The following is a 26346-nucleotide window of genomic DNA, read 5'->3' on the forward strand; positions in this document are numbered from 1 at the left end:
TTGAGACTACATTTAATCCTTTGAATTTTACTTTTTAGCAAGCATGAAAAATAAAATTTTCCAAAAGTATTCAGATAGAAGATGTTAACTTTTTATATTAAAAATATAAGTAAAAGATATTCAAAGAATATTTGTATATCCTCTATTATTTTTTTGTTATTAATACTGTATATTTAGAATTTTATCTTTTAGGTTTCTATATTTATTTCACTTATGTATTATTTAATGTATAAAAATAATAACGAAATGAAGCGTGTAGTCATTTTCTGAATTGTTATCCTCATTTTTTATTTCAGGGAAGTAAATCCTAGATATTAATAGGACTAAATGCTGTATGTATTTGTTTTGGTATTAAAAAAGAAATTTTTTTATATAATAACTTAAATATTACATTTCATTTAACATATTCAGTTTATCCATTCTATGAATAAGAAAAATTAGAGTTTATCAGTTTAGTTGGGGACAAATATTATTCATACACAGATAAATGCACTCATTAAAACATTATGCAATTTATATTAACATCATTTGACTGTCATTGTACTTTCTGTGAACACATGGAAAAAGGGTGGATGTTTATTTAGTATGATGACCTGTATACAATATCACCACAGACATAATGATTACATTTGTAGATACCAACAAATATATTTTGCACATTTTGCTGGTAAATTTATATAATTAAATGCAAAAGTCAAAATTGGTACTAAATTTTAAACACTACATTCAACAAAATCTTAGTAAATACGGATCTTAATTTTATAAATGAAATATATCATGATGCACTGTATAGTCAAGAAATGCATATTTTAAAACTATAATAAATAAAATATTTGCTTAAGTTACATTATTCATTCATAATACAAATCATTACAAAGTATAAATACAGATGGAAAATGAAATTTTATATTTTACAAGAATTTTGGCATATTTGTTTTTTAAACTTTTCTATATTCTTAAATTATACATTTAGTCTTTCTTATTACTTACATGTATCCCGTGTATTACTGATATTTTAATTCTGGTATGTACCTTATTAACAGTTTAAGCATAATAATACAACTTAATTTGCTTGCCAACTGAATTGTGGACTTCTAATATGTTGTTGTCTGTACTCTGCAATGTTGTTAGTCCTTCTTATTACTTACATGTATCCCGTGTATCACTCATATTTTATTTCTGGTATGTACCTTATTAACAGTACAATAGGCTCAAATTCTAAGTAATTGACGAGGCCCATCAGCTGAACACTGGTGGTTTGACTTCAATTCCTGGAGAATGGGCTGGTTGCATGGCAGTTTTTCCATGTGTAACAAAAGTTAGTTAATGCAGTGAGTTACATACACATTATTTAAAACTATTAAAGCATATTTGGTACTGTGTGTATTTTATGTAATATTATTTACATCTCTACTCTACATATTTTTATTTACATTCAGTTTAACAACACTCAAGTATAGCTATAGTCTACATGTTACTGTGTACTTTGATTATTATAAAATGAGAAAGGTCTAAACACAAAGAATTATGACTACCTGATACTATACTAATAGTACACAATGTTTACAATTACTTTTTTTAAACACTCAGTGCATTTATGTACATAGCATCACTTGCATTTAATATATTCAAACTCAAGTGTAAAGTTTCTGTACATATAATAATGGTATTTATAATATTACAAATTGCATTAGTATATTGCTGTTTGTACATATATAGTAATGCTATTTGCACTTATAAGCAATGCATAATATAACATGCTTGCACATAAGAGTACTGAAGGAATTGTATCAGATATTTTCTTATTTATTGTACATAATCGTACATACGGTATTTTATGTATGGAGTGTTATTACATATACTGTATTTGTAAGTATGTGCAACATCTCACCAATGCCCACTGTGGCCCAGCATTTAACTTGCTAACACTGGTAGGTCAACCCAGGTTCATATCCTGATGAATGGGCTGGCTGCATTTGAGTTTTCATGTTTTTCTTCATATGTTATAGGGATAAAAGGCAATTTCTCTTAAAAAAGGAATACACAAAGGCCTCCATTCCCTCGATGGACACCCTTGTATGCATCGGGGGAAAACATGCAGATTACTAAAACTATGTATCTTTAATAGATTTGTACTTATACACCCTTGAACTCGCTGTATTTTGTGAATTTTGATTTTAGCCATAGATGCATTTATAACCAGTGTAATTTCAATCAATGCGATACTGTATCTTTAGTATCGCATTAACTAGTCGCATTAACTTGTGATCTAGTCAAATTGTAATAAGTTAACATAGATTTAAATTTCCCTGTTATTCATGATATAGTGTTTTCTTTATTATGCATTTCTAAGCTTATGGTATTTTTGTTTACATTGGATTACTGAAAGTGTATGTGATATTATATAATTATATGCTATGTAATACTGTATTCCTTGCAGTATATGACATGTTTTGATGCTTTTTACCTCCATAAAAACTCTGATCGTAAAATCTAAAATGATATGCATAAAAACTAGGACTTGTATGCCCATGTAACTTTTTTTTAAATAATTCATTAGCTGCTGTCTGGTCTGCCACTTCAGACCCTGGTCATGGCTTCCATGGAGATATATGTATCACTAAACATTTCTGTTCAACATTATGCAGCCATGGCTGGGAGTTGATTCAGTAGTAAAAATGTTGTTACTTGATAAGTAATGCTTTATATATTTATATGCATTTGTCACAATTCACAACAATATTGAAGACCGTTGGCATTTAAATATACCTAATACAATGCATAAAAGTTCTACATATATTAATGAATCAATTAATTTAAGTAACCCGAAAATTCAAAATGAACTTATATCACCACTATTTAAACATTAAATCAAATCAAAACACACTATAAGTTTCTATACCTATGAAATGATACATTTTGCTGATTATTTTTTATTTTGCCTGCATTATTGGTGCATAATGCAATCACGCAGTGTGTACCAACCATTATACTATATAAATTTAATTATATTTGAGAACGAAAAAAAAAAAAGAACTAATGAGTTTCCACAGTCGATCATAAGCTTACGTTCAGCTTAATGCGGAAATCTCTGTTGATCTGAGGAGAGAGAGCTTCAGTGACGTCACAGCCAATAGACGGCGAGAACGCATTTTCGTTTGTTTACCCCAAGGAGGTTAGAATAGAAGGAGGGAGGGTTCGCAGTTTCCTCCACTATCGGGGAATGAAACTCCACGGAACAAGCGGCGTCCATGTTTGTTACTTCAAAACATTGCAATACGGTAGTGGAACGTACGTGTTTGTAAGCTGTTCTATGCATGAATTTTCCAGTAAAAATATGTTAAATTTATAATGAAATGCTTCGCTATTGTTAGTTTTTTGTTTTAAAGTTATAAAGGTGATATCTGTAATTTACTAAGTACAGAAAATCATTAAGAAATATTTCGAAATTTAAATGCATGTGCATAACATTAAAGCCTTTACAAATTATGTTTCTGCATAATTTCAAGAATTTGTTTAGGTTTTATTAGCAACTTCTCTGATATACTTTCCAATTGTTTCTTTAAGAAGTGATATTTCTGATTTATTCGCAATATTATTATAATTTATTAAAGAATCATTTTTACCTGAAATTAATAGCAGATAATTATCTAAAAAAATGGTAACATGTTGGTTTTTTTTTTTTTTAAATGAAAGTTTTAAATAGATTCTTTTCACAATCAAAAACCTTATATCAACAAGAAAATAAATCTTAATAAAATAAAACAGATTTATGTGAATTCAATGATTTCAGTTTATGCGCGTTTCATATTTATGAATCTCAAAGAAATTACCTTGAATTAAACTGAATTACAGAAATATACCTATATAAATTTTTGGATATATCTTTTCAAATGTTCAATTGTGTAAATATTTTACTTACGTTTATCGCTATACTGCCCAGAAATTTGTAAGCTTATGCAAAAAACATTTTAACAACAGAACAGTTTATCTTGATCAAATGCACAAATTATATTCGTAACAGTTCACAAAACTTAAGAATGAATAATAATTAATACATAAGGAAAAGCGTTGCTTTATTTAACACCTTTACAATTCATAAAAATAGTAACAATTGATTTCTTACTTTTCATGAAAATTATAAAACGAATTATCTAAGCGTTCAAATTATACAGCAAGCATATAATCCTAGCATATATCATTGTATGTTAAGGAACGAAGATACCAGCTGTAAGCAAAAGCATTAAAATGTATTGTATTTAACATGTTTCGATTATTATTAAGTCTTTTTTGTCACATCTGGAAAGAAAACAACATGACATTGTGACATTTTTTTAACATATTTATGAAATTACATAAAAAAAAAAAGAAAATACTTACGAGTGAACAGTAATCCCAGGAATATTTTTCGAAAATCTATTTGTGCATCCATATGCAATATAAGCAGACATGCTTCAAAAAGAAAAGGGAAAAAAAAATGTTACAATTACAGACTTCCTTGCACAAGTCACAGTGATAAAAGTAACATGGCCGCCAAGCTTCACCGTTTGAGTTGAACCTTCCCTCCTTCTATTCTAACCTCCTTGGTTTACCCCAAGTGAGCTAACCTCTTCTTTCTACGGACGTGAATCAAGGTCCGTAGAAAGAAACGGGCCTTCTACGAACCTTGGGTGTGAATATCTTCTTGGCTATTCGCACCGTCGGTGCGATTCAAGGTCCGTAAAAAGAACGGACCTTGGGTGTTATGTTACGTAAGGCGTTACGTTCGAACAATGGCTAGCTCAGAAGGGATTCGTAAGTCATCTACCCGATGAATTAACAGCTATCTTGTCATAAATGGAGTACTTCATTTAAACTTAAGCAAAGAGCTTTATTTACACATAAAGACAAGTTAAAAGAATATAAAATATTTATCTAGCTACAATATCTATCTAGCCACATCATGCAAACATCGTTCTTAGCTAACTAAACCGGAACTGTTCGTTTTCCTCTGGCGTCCCATGACATCAGTCTCTATCTGGCTTTTGATTCGTTGGCTTAGTGATGCCATTCCCAACATCCTCCCCCCTTTGAGTTGCTGGATAGCTACTCAAAACATTCAAGTCTATCAAGTTCAGTCTAAGTGGCATCTTAACAGTTCTACCAGCTCGTGTCTTTATAGTCTTAGAACTGTCACATACATCGGAAACATCAGTGGGGTCCGGAGATCGGGGTGACCCAGAAATTTCTGAATGATGAGATTTAGTTTTGTATCGTCGACATTTAATACAGTCCTTCAGAACACTACGTATCGCTCTTCTTCCTCTTGTAATCCAGTACTTTTCACGCAATATGCTTAGTAATATCTGGGTTCCAGCATGACAGTTTTCTTGGTGAAAATATTCAATCAGTCTTTGAGTAAAGATACATTTATCAGGAAGAAGAATATGTGAAATGAAGAAAGGCTTATCTATGCGTTCAGGAATTCGAGTTTTAACTCTGATAATTCCGTTCAGATCTTTGAAAACACACAAGTTCCGAATAGAGGTTTCACTAGGAAAAAATTGAGCTTGCACATTACGAATAAGCAGAATTTCAGCATTTTTAATCTCCTGCGATAGAAGTTCTCCCCCCGTCTAGTATCACGATGCGATCTTACATTACTGATAAATCTCAATATCCATGCAACCATTCTAACTATTGAATGGAAATTTGAGAATTTAATGGCATACCACGGGACTCTCTCTTCCGACAAATTAATATTACATAACCTAACCTTTCTCCTTTCAAGTGTTATTTCGGGTGTTTCCGTTATCAATATTTCGGTGTCAGGCCAGTTGTCTCTTGCTTGCAACAACCATGCCGGGCCTTTCCACCAGCAGGATTCTAACAATTTCTTAGGGGAACACCCTCGCGAAATCAGATCAGCGGGATTCATTTTCCCTGGCACATGTCGCCATTCATTATTAGGAAACAGATTATTTATTTCTTTTACTCTGTTCGAGACAAAAACTGTCCAATCACCACGTTCTTTTAACCAGTATAAAGCTACCCTAGAGTCGCTCCAAAATATTGTTTTAATCTCATGGGCATTTAAAACCTGCTTCACTGAATATGCCAACCTGGCACCAATGCAGCAAGCCATTAACTCTAACCTAGGGATCGTTACTTTCTTCAAAGGTGCAACTCTGGTTTTTGCTCTAACAAAGTAAATTTTTACCCCTTGAGAGGTTCTCGTTCTAAAAAAAATACAGGTGGCATATGCCTCTTTGCACGCATCTACGAAAACATGCATCTCAGTGGAATCATTTATTTCAACATAACGTGAGATTTCGATATCTCTTAATGCATCTATTTCTCTAAACCATCTTTTAAAAGACATTTGAATACTATCTGGTAAGGGAGTATCCCACTTTAGATTTAAATTCCACGTTTCCTGCAGTAAAAGCTTAGGTGGTAAGATTGCAGGACTCAACAGACCTATTGGATCAAATATTTTCTGAACTGTAGCTAAAATGATTCTCTTAGTAAAATTTTGATCTTCACTTACAAGATTAAAGTTTAAATTACACTTAAGAGTGTCCTTATCAAGATCCCACAAAATTCCCAATACTTTCGTGACACCAGTACTATTAGAAACATACTTACATTTTACATTACTATCCCAGTTTCTTAAATTAAAGCAACCCCGTGACAAAATATCTTTTGCATTTACAATAAAATCTTCCTGCTCCTCAATATTTGCAACACCAGAAACACAATTATCTACGTAAAAAGAATGTTTCAGTTTTTGTGCTATAGCATCAAATTCAGATGGTACATTACCTAATAAATGTGTAATTGAGGTTGCCAATAAAAATGGACTCGACTTTAACCCAAATACTACTCTGCAATCTCGGTAAACAATCTGTTCACTCTCGGACGGATAAAAAAACCGCAAGAAATCTCTATGTTGAGGGGCTATACTTAGCATCAGAAATGCTTTCCCAATATCTGAAGATAATCCTATTGGATGAATTCGAAACCTATCAAGTATCTCTGGAATTATTTCTAGTAAGTTCGGACCCTTATACAAAAGCTCATTCAAAGAGCATTTACCACTTTCTCGGGCTGACGCGTCAAAGACAGGTCTGATTTTTGTAGTGGTACTGTCCTTAATTACTGGCCGATGAGGTAAAAAATGTCCCGTCTCAGCATTATCAGTTACCTTTTCAATTATATTCAATTTCTCCCATTCCCGGAAAATCGTAGTATATTCTTCTAAAAATGTTTTATCTTGTGCTCGCTGGCACATCCTTTTATGCCGCTTCCAAGTTAAATCTTTATTTGTCGGCAAATCGGCCACACCAGATTCAAAAGGTAAACAAAGTTCATATCTACCGTCTGAAAGAATTTTCACATTATTTTTAAACTCTTCCAAAACTCTAGAATGTTCTAAATTCTTTCTATTATTTTCAATGGGATCTGAAATACCTATGGATTCTAAAGACCATAAATCTTTTATCGAATAATTACTAACATACAACGAAATTGCATTCAAAACAGTATCATCATTGCTATCTCCAAATGACTCATGCTTCCCAGTTAACACATGTCCCAAACAAGTGTCAATCAAAAATAACCCTGACTCCAACCGAACAGATTTATTAGTAAATAAACCGCCCACAATATCTGCTCCCAAAAGCAGACCGATCTCACGATCAGAAGAACCCAAATCAGACAAACTGACGCCTCTATCTTTCAGTTCATTAAGAATTTTACTATCGTTCACTTTTGGCACTGTGCCACAAATTTTGCTCTCGGAAAGTGCTTCGATTTGAAAGGAGAAAGTTTCATCTAATGCCGAAATCAACAAATTATAAACATCGTGAATCTGCGTTCGCGTTTCTCTTCCACCGAATAACGAATGCTTCAATTTAATTTGCCTTAATGGTTTTAAATTTAAATTCTCTACTAATTTTTTACTGACATATGAATGCTGAGAACCTGTATCCAGTAATGTGCGTACTTTAAGCTCAACATTCTTAAATTTAATTTTAACTATTAGAGTCATTAAATAAACATTTTCTATTTTACAGTTATTAGTTAATGTACTGGTTTCAGTTACGTCCCTTTTAGACTTTTCATTTGCGCCTTTTTCTTGGCGATTGGGACACATTAAAGAATGGATTACATTAAATTAGAACATTAAAGAATTAAATTAATTCTTGCATGTACTGTAATTTTATTACAGTACATGCAAGAATTTTTTACTCGACATGTTTTAAAAGTGTGTCCAAATCTGAAACATCCAAAACAGGCCCCTTTTATAATTAATATATTTTTCTTAGCTTCTAATGTCATATTTCTAGCAGAAAAACATTCTTTAGTTGGGTGCCGTTTTTCACAAAAGAGACAGTTAAAATTGTGCTTACCTGGGCTCTCGGAATTTGATGTACTTACTAACGCAGCTGCGGTGGCGAAATCTGAATTTTTATTTAGTGTATCCTTTTTCTTAGAAATATGATTAGAACCAAACCCAGTGCGGGCTAACACGACCATCTCTTCTCCTTTCACTTCTTGTTTCAGAAAATTCATCAAATTTTCAAGGCATCGGTCATCAGGCTGAGGTGCTTCTTTTAAATTTCTGTTTCTCTCCCAAGCAATTAATACTTCTTCGGGAAGGCAGGATTCAACTAAAGGCGTTAAGAAATCACCGTACTTCTCTTGCGTTCTTCCAAGACTTTCTAAAGCTCTAATCTTGGTTTTTAAATCATCGTAGAGAGTGGGAAGATCCGTCTTCACACGTCCACTGCTTGCATTACGCATAACCATACTTAGAAGATCTCTGACGTATATCTGTACAAGTAAATCTTCTCTTCCAAACCTCTCTCGAAGCTGGGCGATTGCTTTCGGATAATTCGACGCCGTTGCCGGAAAGCTCTCCACTACCCGTGCGGCTTTGGACTGAGGAACAACTGCTTGCAGGAGGTACTGGAATTTATCTTCATCTGGAATCGTCGGATCTTCATGGATCTTCGAAAACTGGCTCCAAAACGTCAAAAATTCTTTTGCTTCGCCGTTGAATTTCTTTAGTTCGATCTTCGGCAGTTTAAATTTGCGCTTCTCTGGTAATTCAGTAGGTAAAGGATTCTTCGACAGCTTTTCGATTTGAGAACACAGTTCAAACTATTTATCTCTATAAGGCTCAGACGAAATAAAATCTTCTTCATATAGCTTTTCAGCTTCTTTAGATTGTAGAATTAGCTACGTTACTTCCTTTTGGCAAATTTCAAGTCGATTAAACTTGTCTCTAAGCTGTTGTTCCAGAATCGAAAGTAGCTTCAAATCAGGAATATCTGATTTCAGTTCTGCATCAATTTTGTTTGCACATGTGGTAAAGGAAGTTCTTAGACATTTTCTTTCGGTTTTCAGCTGTGTAAGCTCCATTTTCAATTTATTTTAGCTGTTATCGCGCCCCACGTCTTGGCGCCACAATGTTATGTTACGTAAGGCGTTACGTTCGAACAATGGCTAGCTCAGAAGGGATTCGTAAGTCATCTACCCGATGAATTAACAGCTATCTTGTCATAAATGGAGTACTTCATTTAAACTTAAGCAAAGAGCTTTATTTACACATAAAGACAAGTTAAAAGAATATAAAATATTTATCTAGCTACAATATCTATCTAGCCACATCATGCAAACATCGTTCTTAGCTAACTAAACCGGAACTGTTCGTTTTCCTCTGGCGTCCCATGACGTCAGTCTCTATCTGGCTTTTGATTCGTTGGCTTAGTGATGCCATTCCCAACATTGGGGGCGATTAGCCACTGCGAAACACAGAAGAGTACTTTCTCCGTGGAATGATGTTTGATACACCTGAGTGCTTAGGCTGACGCCTCACCCCAAATCGAACATAGAAAGTTTTGAAATATATTACAAAGTAACTTATTTAAGATGTAGTAATTTTTTTAAATTTAAATTTTGAAGACACGCAGTATAAATTCAGGTCTCAAAGCTGTCTAATGGAATCTATGCTATCAAGGTAATTTTGGATCAATAGGTTTCAAATAGTGAACAAATAACAATATACAAAAGATATAAATATTCATAAATAAAAACAAAAAATACCGAATAACATAACAAAGTAAATATAAAAATCAGACCTCCATGATTACATTTGGATTGAGATTGGACATTGGCCTTTGTTTTATTGGTATCGTTCTTATAATAGTAATTATAAATTTTGAGTTCAGAGTTACTTATAGTACGTAAACGAATGTGAAACTGGTCTGTCCAGGTGGTAGTAAAAACTTTTCAGTGGAATTATGCCTAGTCCCGCATGAATTGCATTGTTTCTAATATAGTATACGGTGCTTTTGTAATGTGCCGCAGAACAATATTCTGAGCAGTTTGCAGTTTTTTACGTAGAGTTTTACATGAATACGCCTAGACTAGACAAGCGTAAGAGAGCATGGGACGCAAGATGGATTTATAAATGCGCAACTTATTATCTATAGATAGAACGCTGTTTGGGGTTTTGAGTTTAGCTTTACGAACCCGAAACTTCTGAATAATACAGTGTGTATATGTAGACCATGCGAGAGACTTTGTTAGGATCACCCCAAGATAAGTGACTTGCTTAGCCCAGGAGTTGGCCTTGTACCAGGGCCGTAAGGTTCCATAGAACGGCAGATTTTGTTCAATTTTTCTTTTTAGTGCAGACTTTTTTAACGTTGAGCTAACTTTTCAGTTTCAGTAACCAGGCCTTCTATGTATATGATTTTGAAGATGTTGTATGACTGGGCTAAGAAAATAAAAAACCATCGGTTGTTCGTTTGGAACGAACCGATGCTTTCTTGATCTTGATAAGAGAATTTTAGGTAAAAGCCATTAAAGGGTATTTTTAGGCTCCTTGCGTACAGTTAGCCTTGGCTTTACAAAAATCTTCGTCGGTGCTTTTCTCTCTACTTTTAAATTTTACAATGGCAGTCATACTACTAAAAATTTGCGCAGCGCCATCTCTTGGCGGTTGTTGTTATCTGTTAAAGGTGTCACGAGCTGTGATTTGAAGTGTGAGAGTCATACAGCGAAAAATAAAAAAACAGAAGTGCCAAAAAATAAATAAAATCGAAAAATGGCCATTTCGCTTTTAAATAGTGTGAGAAGCTTTTCATCATCTTCGATGCTGAATGCAGCAATTAAAAATGTTACAGTTATTGGTAGTGGTTTAATGGGCTCTGGTATTGCCCAGGTAAATATTGCTGTCTATATTAAAAAAAAAAAAAAAAAAAATGTATTAATTTAATTTAACAGGTTTTTATATTAACTTCTCTGATAAAATTCCTTTTTTGTCTTCTGGACTGAATGGGCATTTTAATTGAAATTCAGATTTCTAAAATGTAACCATAAATGTTAATTTCATAAAGCAAGAGTATTAAAAGCTATCCAAACAACTAACTGTCTTTTTCTTTAATGCCTGATGGGCAGGAGAAGATCTTAGTTTCTATAATAATAGTTATTAATTATATATTGTAAATTTGTTTCTAACATTTGTTTTTTTCATGAGCTACATCATATAGTATACTAATATATCCCAATAAGTTTAATAATTTTTATAATATATGTGTAAGATTTGTTTTTATTAGGTAGCTGCCCAAACTGGTCATGATGTAATCCTAGTAGATGTTTCAGAACCAATTTTAGAAAAAGCTACTGCAAGCATCAAAAAGAGTCTACAAAGAGTTGCAAAAAAGACATATGCAGAAAACCCACAGGTAAGAAGTGACATGGTCTGTTTCTGAGGATCTAATTGTATAAAATTTTGTAATAACTTTAAGCCTAGATTAGCGTAAGTTGATTATTAAAACTCAAAGTGTTAAGATTGTTTAGTCATTGAGCTAAATAGTAGATATGCATTTGTGTAATGCAAATAAAACTCTTTGATACTTTAACGGTATACTGGCCTTCAGCAGAAGATATTGTCCCTGCTCTTGCCAGTTCCTTTGAGAATCGCATGAAGATCCTGGCATATGAAGAAACCTAAATGATTTTCTCTCAGTGAGAAGGAGCTAAGTGAAGGGTAGAGAAATGTGGCACTTGGCCACTGTAGAAGTTATCATTGCTGAAAATGCTGGAAAAGGCTATGTTTGCATCAGAAAACAACTAACAGGCCATCAGTCAGGAAAGCTGTGAACTAGAAGTGATAGCACTTTATAATCGGAATAAGACTGTTGTAAAAGCATCTAACGGAAATGTCATCTTAATCTCACAGCACCAAAAAAAAAAAAAAAAAAAAAAAAAAAAAAAATTCACTAAGTCCAAATTTTGTTGAAGTTTTTGCTGCAGTGAGCTGGCTTTTAGAGCATGATTTTATAGTCTCTAATATTTTACAGAGAGTATTGGAAAGTTCTAAATTTTGGATGATCTTAAAACCAAAGATTTGGTCATATTTCTTGCGCACTTGCACAGATGAAGAGTCAAAATCAGATAAATTTTTTCGAATGAGAGAGTCTGAAATTTGAAGATTTTTCTTGAAAACTCTAATATGTATGGGAGGAGATAGAATTTTCTTTATCTGTTGCTGGGATGGTACAGACGTTTGGTTAAAGTAACCAAATTGTTGGGTTTGCAATTAATGCAGGTGGGCTTTGTTTCTCTCAGGAGTTTCCAGGGGTAGGATAAATGAGCCTAAGAGCAATAAAGACATCTAGGTTGATTGTCGCGTTCAGTTTGCATATGTTCGAAACGTCGAAATCTAAAACAGATTTTTGACTGTTTTTTTGGTCTGTACTTCTTAACTTTTTGGCGAGAGACAGAGTTTTTTCATGGAAGGTCTGGTTGCTTTTATCACAGATTTATTCATTTTTAAGCTCTACAAAGGAAACCGTAAGGTTGATTTTTCTACTTGTATTATTCCTGGAAAACTGCTTTAACATAACAACTGGGTTACCTAGGTTGTTAAGTTCATTTCTGATGGAGTCTGAGGTTTCATCTGCTGATAAGCTGTAAATTACAACCTTGTATCATTGAAGTTGTTGTACCAAAAGTACGAAATTGAGTTTCAGTTTTAAGTACTGCATCAAGAGCCTTTTCTCTGGTGTCCAAGTCATAGAACTGGGGGTGGATGTTTTCACGTTTCACTGTTTCCAGTGTAGTCTGTTGTTATTTTCATCAAAAATGAATTTAATTTTTTTTTCATGTTACTTGAGATGGCGGATAAGTGATGGGCGGCAGGTACCATTTCTTTTCCACAGGAGTTAGGGCAGAAGTTGAATCTGTCACATTGTCCGATAAATCCTCCAGACAGCTGAAGGAGTTCTCTGTGGAGATTTGGGTGCGATTTCACTCCTATCAGAAATCGAGATGGAAACTATAGTGGAATTGACAGAGTGGGGGATGACTGTTTTGTCTTCATCCCCGACTCTGTCGATTCTTTCGTCGTTTTCTGTTTCTGAATCGCAAGGGAACATTCAGTGTCACTTTCATTTAGATAATCGCTGTCAGATTCTTCGGAACCAACACTATTCAACATTAATTTTTTAGAAAAATTAGAATCTGTAGGTTGAGCTATTCCACATATACAATAAAACATATTCCAGTATATCAAGTTATCCTGTTCTTGTTCAAGAAATCTCATTCACTATTATTACATTATGAAGTATTCAGCTTCACAACAGCTTCCTTAAATTTGGCATGATTTGTCTCAAAGCCTTGAAGTAGCCGGATTGTTCAAAACACTGAACTTGAAGTTCTTGATATAAATTGATTGCTTGATGAAAATTATAATCATAGTTGTTAGTATGGGCAGAATCTTTAGTCCAAGTCATAACTGGAATCCAATAATTATCCAAACTGTGAAAATATATAAGGTAATCATTAAGTATTATGAGCAAGCGGCAAATATGCCTTCTTACTCAGAAGCTAATTATATCTGTTGATCAAATAAAATTCTATTGATTGTTTACTATGGAAATAGTTAACTGGTTATGATGCCTTAAGTGTAAATTTCTTTAAATATTTTCATAGGATCTTGAATTATTCAAATCTGTAAGCTATGCTTATTTAACTTTTTATTGGTTTAGGTGTAGCTTCAGAAAGTTCAACATTTTTTTATGGATAATTAGTAAACATAACTTAGAAAATTCAACATTGTTTGTTCAGAATTCCACATTAGGAAATATATACATAATTATAAAGAAGAAAAATCCCAGCATATCTTTTTTTTTTTTTTTTTTGTGGATGAATTATATTCTAATACTGTGTAACCAACTTATTAGTATTAAGAAAATATGTCTAAGCATTTTGTATATTATTTAATTGGTCTTAAAATGATGACATTTAATCCTTAAACTGGCCAAAGTTTTCGATAAGAAACCCCGAATTTCCAAAGACGAGAATATTTTCTTATATGCCCAGATTTATGTACTTTTAATGTGTTGCCATAGTTTCTTAGGCATATTTCAAGATGCATTTATATGTACTTTATATATATATATATTCGCACTAAATGGATTTAAGATCATACAACATTTATATATATATATATATATATATATATATACAGTTTGGCTTCATATATACAGTCAAAAGTCATTAATTCGGACCTCGAAGCTACAAACTTTCTGCGCATGCGTCGCTTTGACACATGCGCGTAGGCGTTTACGCCTGCGCGTAAGACCTTTACGGCTGCGAATATGGGTATGCGCAAGCGCGTAATACGTTTACGCATGCGCGTTTAATGTATAACGGATGGTATAAACTAAGCTAAAATTATCTAATTCAGTTAATGTTGCAGATTGCGTTGTTCCTTAATCTTCAAATTGGATCTGGCTTATTATTTTTTGCAGACTGTTAGAGCAATTTTATAAAAGTAAGCTTGAACTTTCGATGATGTCAAATAGAATTTCCGATATATATTTACTAATATGTAAAAGATCTACAAAGTATGTTTTGAAATCCGAAATCTGTTTATCAATTTCACGTTGCTCTGTGGCAGGGGGGGCAGAAACACGGCGGCACACAATGAATTGGAAGTTGATCTGTCAGCACTATCCTTATCTTCAGGGCAGATGTTTTTATTTTATTTGGCTTATAATTCCTTACTGAATGTAGTATTTCATTTGGATGTACACCGGCTTTGATATGATTTAAATCAAGTTCCTCGTCATTATAATTCTCTTCGGATAATGAAGAAAGTGACAGAGAGGTTATTGAAAACGAAAACATTTCGATTGACAAATTAGTCGGTATTCTCGACACAGCAATTATAGGACTTGAACAGCGGAACTTTGTAACTAAACAAGAAATTATGGCTGTTTAATAGAATTAAATATAAAGTATTATCACATGAAATGAAGCAACTTAAACAACTTACATTGAAAGAAATGTTTAATAAAGTAAACCAATAAATATTAAGCTTTTTCTTTTTGTAAATTTTGATACCCTTTAGATCATAATTGTTTTTTATTTCATAAATTATGGTTTCATATTTTTAATTTTGTAATTTCTGCATGCCATCTTACCAGATTTTAACTGATGATCTATAATTCGGAAAAGTTGATAATCTGGAATCGCCGAAGTCCCAACGAGTCCGAATTAACGACTTTTGACTGTATATATATATACAGTTTGGCTAGTCAGAGGATTAATAATTAAATTAAAAATTGGTTTCTTTTTTGCTATTAAAGAATATCAGCATTCATGCATAACCAGATATTTTCTCCCTTCAAGATATTTTAGCGGGTTTTTCATCCGCAGAGAACCCATTGGTGCCATTGCATTTTTACTCGCCAAGCTCGATGAGCCGAGCCGTAAACTTGATTTTTAATGCATGTAAATTCAAGTTAGCAGACAAAAGAATGTATTAAGCATATGGTAGTAAAAATTCACAGATAATAAGCATGTAGATGTAAAACTAACCGGTTAAACGTGATATACGAAAATAAATTTATATTACTGTATTTGACGGCATATAAGACGCACTTTTTTTCCTAAATTTGGTCTAAAAAATGTTACCTGTGTCTTATACGTGAAGGACACAGGTTAACTTTCAATACTGAATGCTATTTTTAGCCCGGATAAAGGTCTAGACACACATATCTTTTTCTACATCCGCCATAATTATTTTGCGCATGCGTAAAATATCTGTCGCCAAAAAGCACCAAAATTCGAAGCTGATGTCGAAGTTCGAACAGGTTCGAAGGTCACATTACTTCTATGGAGCCTTTCCTTCTTTACATAGACTTTCTTTGACTCAGCCGACACACGTGTCGGTATCGGTGCTACTCTGTATAAATGTGTCTGTATCGGTGCTTAAAACTATTTGTTTTAAAAAAATACCCCGAAAAATATGACTACAGGAAACAAGAGATTATTCAGTATAAACTAGGAGTGTTAAACTACGCCCAAAGTGCATGGAAACAGAGCAGCAGCAAGGCATTTCGGTCCACCACCTACCGAAAAAATGATACGTACTTGGCGACTGCAGGAAGATCAACTGAAGACTGCTAAAATACAAAAACATAACCTTCGATGCCCAGCTTCATCTTGGCCTGAACTTGAAAATGCCATACAAATGTGGGTGATAGATAAGAGGAAATCTGGGATAAGTGTTTCAACTAAAATGATAATCAATGAGGCCAAAGGATTTGCAGAAAAACATGGGAATCAGAACTGTTCAGGGTCTGGGGGCTGGTGCTACAGGTTCATGAAAAGGCAAGGCTTATCAACAACTATTGCACAGAAAATACCAGCAGATTATGAAGAAAAAATACTAGCATTTCATAGGTTTGTTATAAATGCACGCAAGAAAACTTCTTTTGAGCTCGGTCAAATAGGAAATATGGATGAAATTCCACTCACATTTGATGTACCATCCAACAAGATTGTAAGTATTAAAGGGTCTTGTAGGCAACAATTATTATTGGTCATAATAACTACAACTACTTCTACTAGATAATAACTACTACTTTCACTTCACCTTTAGTTTCAGTTTAGTTTTTTAGGTTGTCATACCTACAAGCATCTAGAAACTGAGAATCTGAAAGTGATGTCACATCAACTACCCAAAATTTAGAGTGGCGCCCTCTAGTGGGAAAAAAAGTGTGAAAATAAGGTAGAATTTCATATTTTCCCCACTATTTTCAAAGATGGTGGAAGTAAAATGTAGTTTGTGTAAAGTAATGTAGTTTGTGCTAAAAAGGAAGAGATTAAAATTCATGTGTGTAACGAGCATAACATTACTCTTGAATATAATGATTTAGAGTTCACTTCACTTGAAGAAATCGAAAAGTTTAAAGCAAACTTAGAAAGTGAAACGAATTCGCGTTTATCAAAGACTGTGGTGGAAGTAAGAAAAATAAAGTGGGTATTCAACACTTTTATTTTGTGTGTAATTGCTCAAAACAGTGAGTTAAATATAATACTGAAAATAAAACGAAAAAAATGAATTTGTACTGCCCATCATCAATGAAGTTAACAGTGGCTTCAAATGGGAGTTGCAAAGTGCCCGTTTGCAAAACGCTATTCGAGTTAAGTAAAAATGATTCCCCTATATCAAACCTAAACCTTTCTCTTAAAAAAGAGAAACTCAAACAAAAAATTACAAGCATTATTGATTCTGTATCATCAGATAGTCAGTTTGAAGCAGTTGAAAGACTAATTTTACCAAGAGAACCGACTTTATATGCCATTACATCAACCAGCTGTTCACTTACGTCACAAGATAATCTTAAAAAAGACCCTGCAGACGAAAACATTACCTGTTAGAGGTCTTTCTACTCTACACGTAGAATTTGTAAAAAAACAAAAAATCCAATTGTAAAACCAAATCCTATTGAATAACAAAATATAGCCTTATCTTTAATTCTGAACAAAAATTCAAATTCTAAAGAAGAAAGTGATATTTAAATTATTATTTTAAACATGATTTATTCAATATTACTATGATTTTTTTTTTTTAATTAAGCCATTTATTTCCATCCATAGATTATATTTGTGTGCTTTAAAAATTAGAAAAGCTCAGATCATAAATATTTTTATTTCATTTTTTAATATTATTACTCAAGGATCATTTACTAAAATCATTACTGTTTTCTAATTTTAGTATAACTTTTGTGAATATTTAGAGTATTTTTAAATGTAGTATTCTAAGTTCCAGAAACATTTGTATAGTTTGCAATCAACATTTTGTTAGTAACCTACAACTGTATTCTGTATTTATATCTTATTGTAACCATTAATATTTCCACTTTTTAAAAATCATTTACTACTTTACAATCTTAGTATAACTTCTGTGAATATTTTATTGTTAAGTAAATTATTGTAGTCCGCGGTTCCACAATCGCTTGCGTTTCTTACATATAGCATTTTATTTGCATTTTTCAATTGTTATTTCATTCACTACATATTTATCATAATATTAACATTTTGTATACTTTGTGTTTCTTATAAATACTGTCTTAAACGATGCTTTTATTAATAAAAACTTTTTATTTTAATATTTGTTGATTATTTTCCATAACATAAACCTGTTGGCTATATGTTTTTTAAATTTAATGAGCATTATATAAAATATTAAAGTATGATTTTTATAAAAATGATATTTACCTATTTTTTTTTAATTGAAAGAATTTTCAATAACAGTAAAAATTAAACTAACTGATGTAAAAATTAGCATAATGTTGTTTAATATTCTGAATTATAATTTTAAATTAGGTTATTTTCTATAAAATTAAATAAAAATAATAATTGATGATTGTACAAAGCAGTACTCCCTCTTTCTCAGATTAGAAATCTTAAACGCTTTTGTCCACACTAGAGGGCACCATCTAATTCTTTCAACTTCTAAAATTTGCGGAGTGGATGCAAAGAATATGTATTGTACATAGACACTCTTTGGTGGATGTGACGTCACTCTTTCAGATTCTCAGTTTCTAGACGCCTGTGTCATACCTGAAATCAGTAAGGAGTTAGTGAGCGCTACAAAGAATAATAAAGATGTTATATATGAAAAAATTGATTCTTGCTTTTGCTTTTTGCCTTTTAAATTATTATAAAAAGAACTTTGCAAGCAACCACATTTAAAGCGTATTTTCACATTCCAGTAGCAGATGAAGATAAAGAAAAAACTGCCATCATCACACCTTTTGGTCTTTACAATTCAGTGTCATGAGCTTTGGTCTCAAAAATGCCCTTGCGACCTTTCAGAGGTTCATCAATGAAGTTTTTTATGGCCTAGACTTCATGTTTCCATATTTGGATGATGTGTTGATTGCCTCTTCTTGCGAGGAAGAACATCGTTTACATCTTAAAACAGTTTTCCAGCGTTTAGATAAATATGGTCTCCGAATTAATATTAGCAAATCAGTTTTTCGGGTGCCTGTAATAGACTTTTTGGGCTATCAAATATCTGCTGAAGGTTCAAAACCTCTGTCTCAAAAAATTAAAGCTATCGTAGAATATCCATTGCCAGAAACTATACACCAGCTTCGTTCTTTCTTAGGAATGATCAATTTCTATCGTAATTATATAAAAAATGCCACAGAAACTCAAGCTCCTCTTCATGCACTTTTGAAAGGATCTACAAAAAAAGATCGACGTAAAATACTATGGACCAATGAAACCAGGAAAAGTTTTGAAAAATGTAAACAAGATATTGCTCAAGTAGCGTTGATGGCCTACCCCAATTCGGATTATCCACTGGCACTTCTCACAGATGCATCTGATTTGGCTATTGGGTCAGTTATTCAACAAAAAGAACCAAATGGATGGAAGCCTATTGCATTTTTTTCAAAAAAGCTTAATGATGGCCAGAAAAATTATAGCGCTTACGATCACGAGCTTTTGTATCCGTTAAACATTTACTCGAAGGCCGTGATTTTACTATTTATACGGATCATAAGCCCTTAACATTTGCATTTAAGCAAAATAATAGTAAAGCTTCTCCCAGACAACTAAGACAGCTACAATATATCTCACAATTCTCTACCAACCTACACCATATAAGTGGTCAAAACAATGTGGTTGCAGACAGCCTATCTAGAATTGATGACATCGATTTACCTGTTGTTGATTTTGACCTGATAGCAGATGCACAAATTAATGATGATGAACTGAAACAGTTGAAATTACATTCCAAATCATTGCATATTAAACACCACCAATTACCATCGGGAAAACTCTTATATTGCGATACCTCTACTTCTAATATCAGACCATTCATACCTAAAACTTTTTGGATGAAAATATTTAATGCAATTAATGGTTTAGCTCACCTTGGAATCCGAAGTACTGTAAAAGAGATTACTAAAAGATTCATTTGGCCGGATATAAAAAAAGATGTTAAACAGTGAGTCCAAACTTGTATCGATTGTCAGAAAAATAAAGTAACTAAACATACAAAATCAGAATATTCTCAATATCAAGCACCAGTCGAAAGATTTAGTGTCGTGCACATTGATTTAATTGGGCCTTATTCACCTTCTAATGGATATACTTATTGTTTGACGTGTATTGATCGGTTTACCTCTTGGATGGAAGTGGTACCGTTATCAAATATCACAGCAGAAAATATCGCAAGAGCCTTTTATGAACATTGCATAACATGATTTGGTGTACCTTCTTGTGTTATTACTGACAGAGGAACTCCATTCATTTCAGAACTGTTTCGAAATTTGGCTTCGCTACGTGGAGTAAAAGTAAACCATACAACATCTTACCATCCTCAGAGTAATGGGAAAATTGAGCGTCTACACCGCACTATTAAAACAGCTATTAGATGTCATAACTCTCTTCATTGGACAGAACAAAACTATTAAATTACCTGGCGAATTCTTTGAAGATTCAAACATGGCAATATCTAATGATAATTTTGTAAGTAATCTTCAAAATCAGATAGCGCTCTTAAAAGCTCTGTCAATCCAAATCCAAATGTAAACAAAAGATTTTCATCCCAAAAGATTTGTACACGTGCTTGCATATGTTTCTGTGGATTGACAGAGTAAAAAAACCTTTAGAGCCCCCATATGAAGGATCCTTTTTGGTACTGCAAAGGACCACGAAATATTTTCTTCTATCAATTAAAAATAAACAAGTTAGTATCTCTGTGGATAGGTTAAAACCAGCTTATGTGTTACAACCTAATGAACTTTTGACTCCAACTTCAAAAAGTGATCATACATCTGTGCCAAGTCAGCAACTAGAACAACCTAAAAAATTAATACGATGTGGAAGACAAGTAAAACTTCCAGTTCGTTTCAATGACGTTATTGACTCTTCTTGAACTTATAACTCTTTCATATTAATTTAAAATTTAATTATGTTTTTCTTTGAGTACATAATTTCAATTTATATATTTGTATCAGTGTTATTTGTATAGATATTTGTATCTTCTCTCCCACCATGTTTTCAGAGTAATGTAACTTTGTTACTGGTAGGGGAGTGATGTAGGCAACAATTATTATTGGTTATAATAACTACAACTACTTACACGTGCTTGCATGCGTAAATAATATAAGATAATAACTACTACTTTCACTTCACCTTTAGTTTCAGTTTAGTTTCTTAGGTTTTCATGCCTGAAATCAGTAAGGAGTTAGTGAGCGCTACAAAGAATAATAAAGATGTTATATACGAAAAAAATTGATTCTTGCTTTTACTTTTTGCCTTTTAAATTATTATAAAAAGAACTTTGCAAGAACTTCTAACATTTGAACTTCTAAATCAATAACCATAAAAACCACAGGTCATGAAAACCCCCGATATACGGTAGTTCTAACATGTTGTGCTGATGGCACAAAACTACCGCTGTTTTCATATTCAAAAGAAAAACTCCCAACGGGTGTAATTGTTCATGTTCATCCGAAAGGCTGGATGGACGAAGCTGGAATGAAACTGTGGTTACAGAACGTATGGGCGAGGCGAACTGGTGGACTCTTAAGAAAACCCTCTCTTTTGGTTTTGGATCAGTTTAGCGCCCATAGAACTGAAACCATAAAGAATAAAAGTGAGAGAATTTAAAAACCCAGATAGCTGTCATTCCTGGTGGACTAACTAGCCAATTGCAGCCTTTAGATGCATCGGCGAATAAGCCATTTAAGGAAAAAGTGCGAGAACGATGGAACAAGTGGATAGGAGAGCTACATCACGCCCTCACACCCTCAGGTAGAATGAAGCGGCCCTCTATTTCTCAAGTGTGCGAGGGAGTAAAAAGATCTTGGGAGGACGTAAAGCCTGAAGTAATTGTTAAGTACTTTAACAATATTCTCGTTTTCGATGATTGATGATGATAGTGAAAAGGATTTTTATGGTTTTGAAAGTGATTAGAGTCTAATTTCACGATAGACAACGTTTTCCTTGAATCTGTGTTTTTTGTTGTTTCTACTTTATTTTGTATTATGTTTGATTGCTTGCCATTCATTCATTTATTCATTATTGAAATTTATATATCATGTTCAAAATAGCTTGCCATTTGTTAATTTTCCTTAATAAAAATATGTTTGGTAATTTTCCTTCAATGATTGTTTATTTGGCTTTTACGAAATCTGAGAACTAAAAGAAACCACATTTTAAGTTGACTATTGAAACTTTTTTCCCTTGTGTGTGGCCTTCTAAATAAGGGTGCATCTTATATGCCGTCAAATATGGTAAATTCAAGTTAGCACAGAAAAGAATATATTAATCATAAGACAATATATAAGCATTTATAACAGAAATAAAAATTCATTTAAAAAATATAAATGACCATGGAGATGCATCAAACTATTCTGTCATCTTAGATAATTAATAATATTTTTTATTTCAATTAATTCATCTATTTATGTCACGCCTGCCTTCCTCTGAAAGGTTATTGTTAGAAAAGCATTAACAATATATTATCTTGTTGAAATTTTACGCCATAAAAATTGATTTATTCTCATAATTTTAGATGGCAATAACCAATACAGTCAAAAGTCTTTAATCCGGATGTCCATAAGCCGGAATGATCTATAATCCGGATCTCAAAGCTACAAACTTTCTGCGCATGCGTCAACTCATAATGCATTAACACATGTGCATAATACCTTTACGCATGCATATGATACGTTTACGCATGTGCATTTAATGTATAACGGACGATACAAGCTAAGCTAAAATTATCTATTTCAGTTAATGTTGCAGATTGCGTTGTTCCTTAATCTTCTAATTGGATCCGACTCATTATTTTTTGTAGACCGTTAGAGCAATTTTATAAAAGTAAGCTTGAACTTTTGATTATATCAAAAAGAATTTCCGATTCTGGAGCTACCAAAGGATCTACAAAGCGAAAGCATGTTCCGATGTCCATAAAAAAAAAAGTGGAATTGCTGCAAAAATTGGATAAAGGATCCTTTGATTCTCTAAACATTCCGAAATATGTTTATCAATTTCGTGCTGCTCTGCGGAGGGGAGGGGGACGGAAACGACGCAGCGCGCAATGAACTGGAAGTTCATTTCAATGAACTTCCAGTTCAATGTTTTGAACATTGAAGTTTCAGTGAACTGTCAGCACTATCCTTATCTTCATGGCAGATGTTTTTATTTTATTCGGCTTATAATTCCTTATTAAATGTAGTATTTCATCTCGGTGTTCGCCGATAACATCGCAGACGAAAACGTTGCGGAGAAAACAAAGTGAGGCGAAAACGTCGTGGGAGAAAACAACGCAGTTCTAAAACATCGTGGCACAAAACATCTACGTCGAAAATAAAGCAGTTCAAAACCCTCGCAGGTTAAAAACATCGTCGTAGAAAATATCGTGGTAAAAAATAAAGTATCTACAAATCATCACACGACGATAACATCGCAGACATGCTTTTTTCAGGTTTTAATAATTCTAAATGGATATTCGCATAATGATTTGTGAGCGCAAGATTTAAAGAAGAATAATTTTTACATTCACATTTTTTTTATTAACTAATAAATTTTTGCTGAAAAAGTAAGAAGGAAACTTAAGCATAGAAAATTAAATGCAACTTATATATTATACTTTTCATGAAAAATTACCAGTAGAAACTTTATAAAAAATGATTTATTAATGGGCTTTGTTAGTTAACTATGTCAGTTTAAAATTCTATTAAGTGCTATAAGTTGCATTAATTTTCTATGCTTAAGTTTCCTTCTTATTTTCTCAGCAATAATTTATTAGTTAATAAAAATATGAAAGTAAAAATTAGCCTTCTTTCTATCTTGCACTCACAAATCATTATGGGAATATCCATTTATAGTTTCTAAAGCCTGAAAAAAGCATGTCTGCGATGTTATCGTCATGCGATGGTTTGTAGATACTTAATTTTTTACCACGATATCTTTGACAATGATGTTTTTAAACTGAGAAGTTTTTTAACCACTTTATTTTCGCCGGCGATGCTTTAAACCATGATGTTTTAGAACTGCGAAGTTTTTTGTTTGCGATGTTTTCTCCCACAACGTTTTGTAGCACGATGTTTTCGCGTTGCGTTTTCTTCTCCACGATGTTTTCGTGAGAAGTGAAGGCTTGGAGAAAACATAGAAGTTCCTTCACTGATTTTGCACGGGTAGTGCACCCCTGAATTCGGCGATGCAACTCGTCCCAGAGGTTCTTGATAGGATTCAGGTCTGGACTCTGGGCAGGCCAGTCCATTCAATGAACTTCATTGGCACCATACCAAGCCTTGGTTAACGTCGAAACATGACAAATGGCATTGTCATTCTGAAAGTATCAGGGGTCCAACCCGTAAAACTGCCACAACGTAGGAAGCACATTGTCATCCAAAATAGTGCAGTTGGCATTGGAGTTGAGCTTACCATGAATGGGGACCAAGGGTCCCAGCCCATACCAGGAGAAACACCCCCAGACCATAATTCCACCTCCGCTGAACTTGACTATTGTCACAATGCATTACGTTCTCCAGGTAGACGCCAGACCCAGACCCTATCATAGACGGAGGCCATCGAGATGAAGGTGAGAAGTAACCTTCATCTCGATGGCCTCCGTCTTTGATATGATTTAAATCAAATTCCTTGTCATTATAAATATCACGAATACACATCAAATAGCTTTCTGGTTGCAATTTTCTAATTTTGACTATGCGTAATATATGCTTTACGCATGTGCACGTTGAAAATGTTTAATAAAGTAAACAAATAAATATAAAGCTTTTTTTTGTAAATTTTGATACCCTTTAGATCATAATTGCTCTTTATTTCATAAATTATGGTTTCATATTTTTAATTTTATAATTTCTGCATTCCAAACTGATGATCTATAATCCGGAAAATCCGATAATCTGGAATCGCTGAAGTTCCGACGAGTCCGGATCAAAGACTTTTGACTGTAATAAAAATAAAAGCATTAATTAATTATTTAAAATGCACATGCACATTTTCACAGCCTACGAAAACAAATTATTTTAGGGGTTGGAAACCTCATGTTTCAGCATGCTTACAGCTTTTAATAAAGAACACGACATGACGAAAATATTTCTAAGTATTCGCTGTTAAAAAATTTTAAAAAATAACGTGGAAAATCAGAAAAAATAATAAATTAGAGAAGAACAATATAAATCTGCAAATTCGAAGAACGACAGTGAAAATTTAACAAAATGAATGCAAGAGGAATGATTTCAACCTTCGAACAAGCGAATAGGATGAATCCGTTGGGTTACCAGGTTTGAACTATTATCGCCTAGTTGGCGATGTTTACATTTACCGGGTTCTCTGCGGAAGTGCTTCCATTTTAGTTTATTAATTACTTTCATTTAATTTTATTAATCCAAGAATGCTGCTGAAATGAAAATAAATGACCTTTGAACATGCTTTCATATTATTTCTATTGAATCTGAAAAAGAAAATGAATTTTTCTGATTTTATGTGTTAAGACTTTTGCTGACTACTACCTTCTTTTATATAAATTTTACACAGAAATATGACAAATCTTTATTAAATTAATCTCCATTAACCCTCTAAGTGGCAAGGCCGTATATATACGGCCTAGAATATTTTTTGTGATATCTGTAAGAAAGTATACACTGACTACCAATAAGTATTTGGACACCTATGCAAATGACGAAATCTGCGGTTCTAAGGTACGTCACGGACTCCGCCGGTATATATCGTGTAGGAAACAGCATCAGCTTTAATCGCATGCAAGATGCCTCGCAGTTTGGAGCTCTCTGATTTCGAGAAAGGTATAATTATCGGGTATCACAAATGTGGCCGATTATTAAGGGACATATCTAGCGATCTGAAGTACCCAATACCGACAGTGGCCTATGTGATTAAGAACTGGAAGGTGAGCGGCGATTGTCGGAATGTGCCCTGTGTCGGCCGAAGCACATCTGCTTGGTTTTCATGGTCGTGCTGCTGCCCATAAGCCTTTGATCACAA

General features: G+C 33.3%; 1 protein-coding gene across 1 annotated transcript in view; it reads left to right on the top strand.

Moving 5' to 3' along the window:
* Window positions 1-10993: 10993 nt before the first annotated feature.
* LOC118194392 (hydroxyacyl-coenzyme A dehydrogenase, mitochondrial-like) overlaps window positions 10994-26346 on the top strand; it is a 50964-nt gene continuing 35611 nt past the window's right edge. The window contains exons 1-2 of the mRNA XM_035365541.2: window positions 10994-11215; window positions 11610-11738. Of these exons, the coding sequence (XP_035221432.1) occupies window positions 11099-11215; window positions 11610-11738 (246 nt within the window). The 5' untranslated portion in view covers window positions 10994-11098. The remainder of the gene's footprint in view (window positions 11216-11609; window positions 11739-26346) is intronic.

The sequence above is a fragment of the Stegodyphus dumicola genome, chromosome 7 (genome assembly GCF_044657685.1).
Source record: "Stegodyphus dumicola isolate Sdum_Otavi_A_Nest chromosome 7, ASM4465768v1".
NCBI lineage: Eukaryota > Metazoa > Arthropoda > Arachnida > Araneae > Eresidae > Stegodyphus > Stegodyphus dumicola.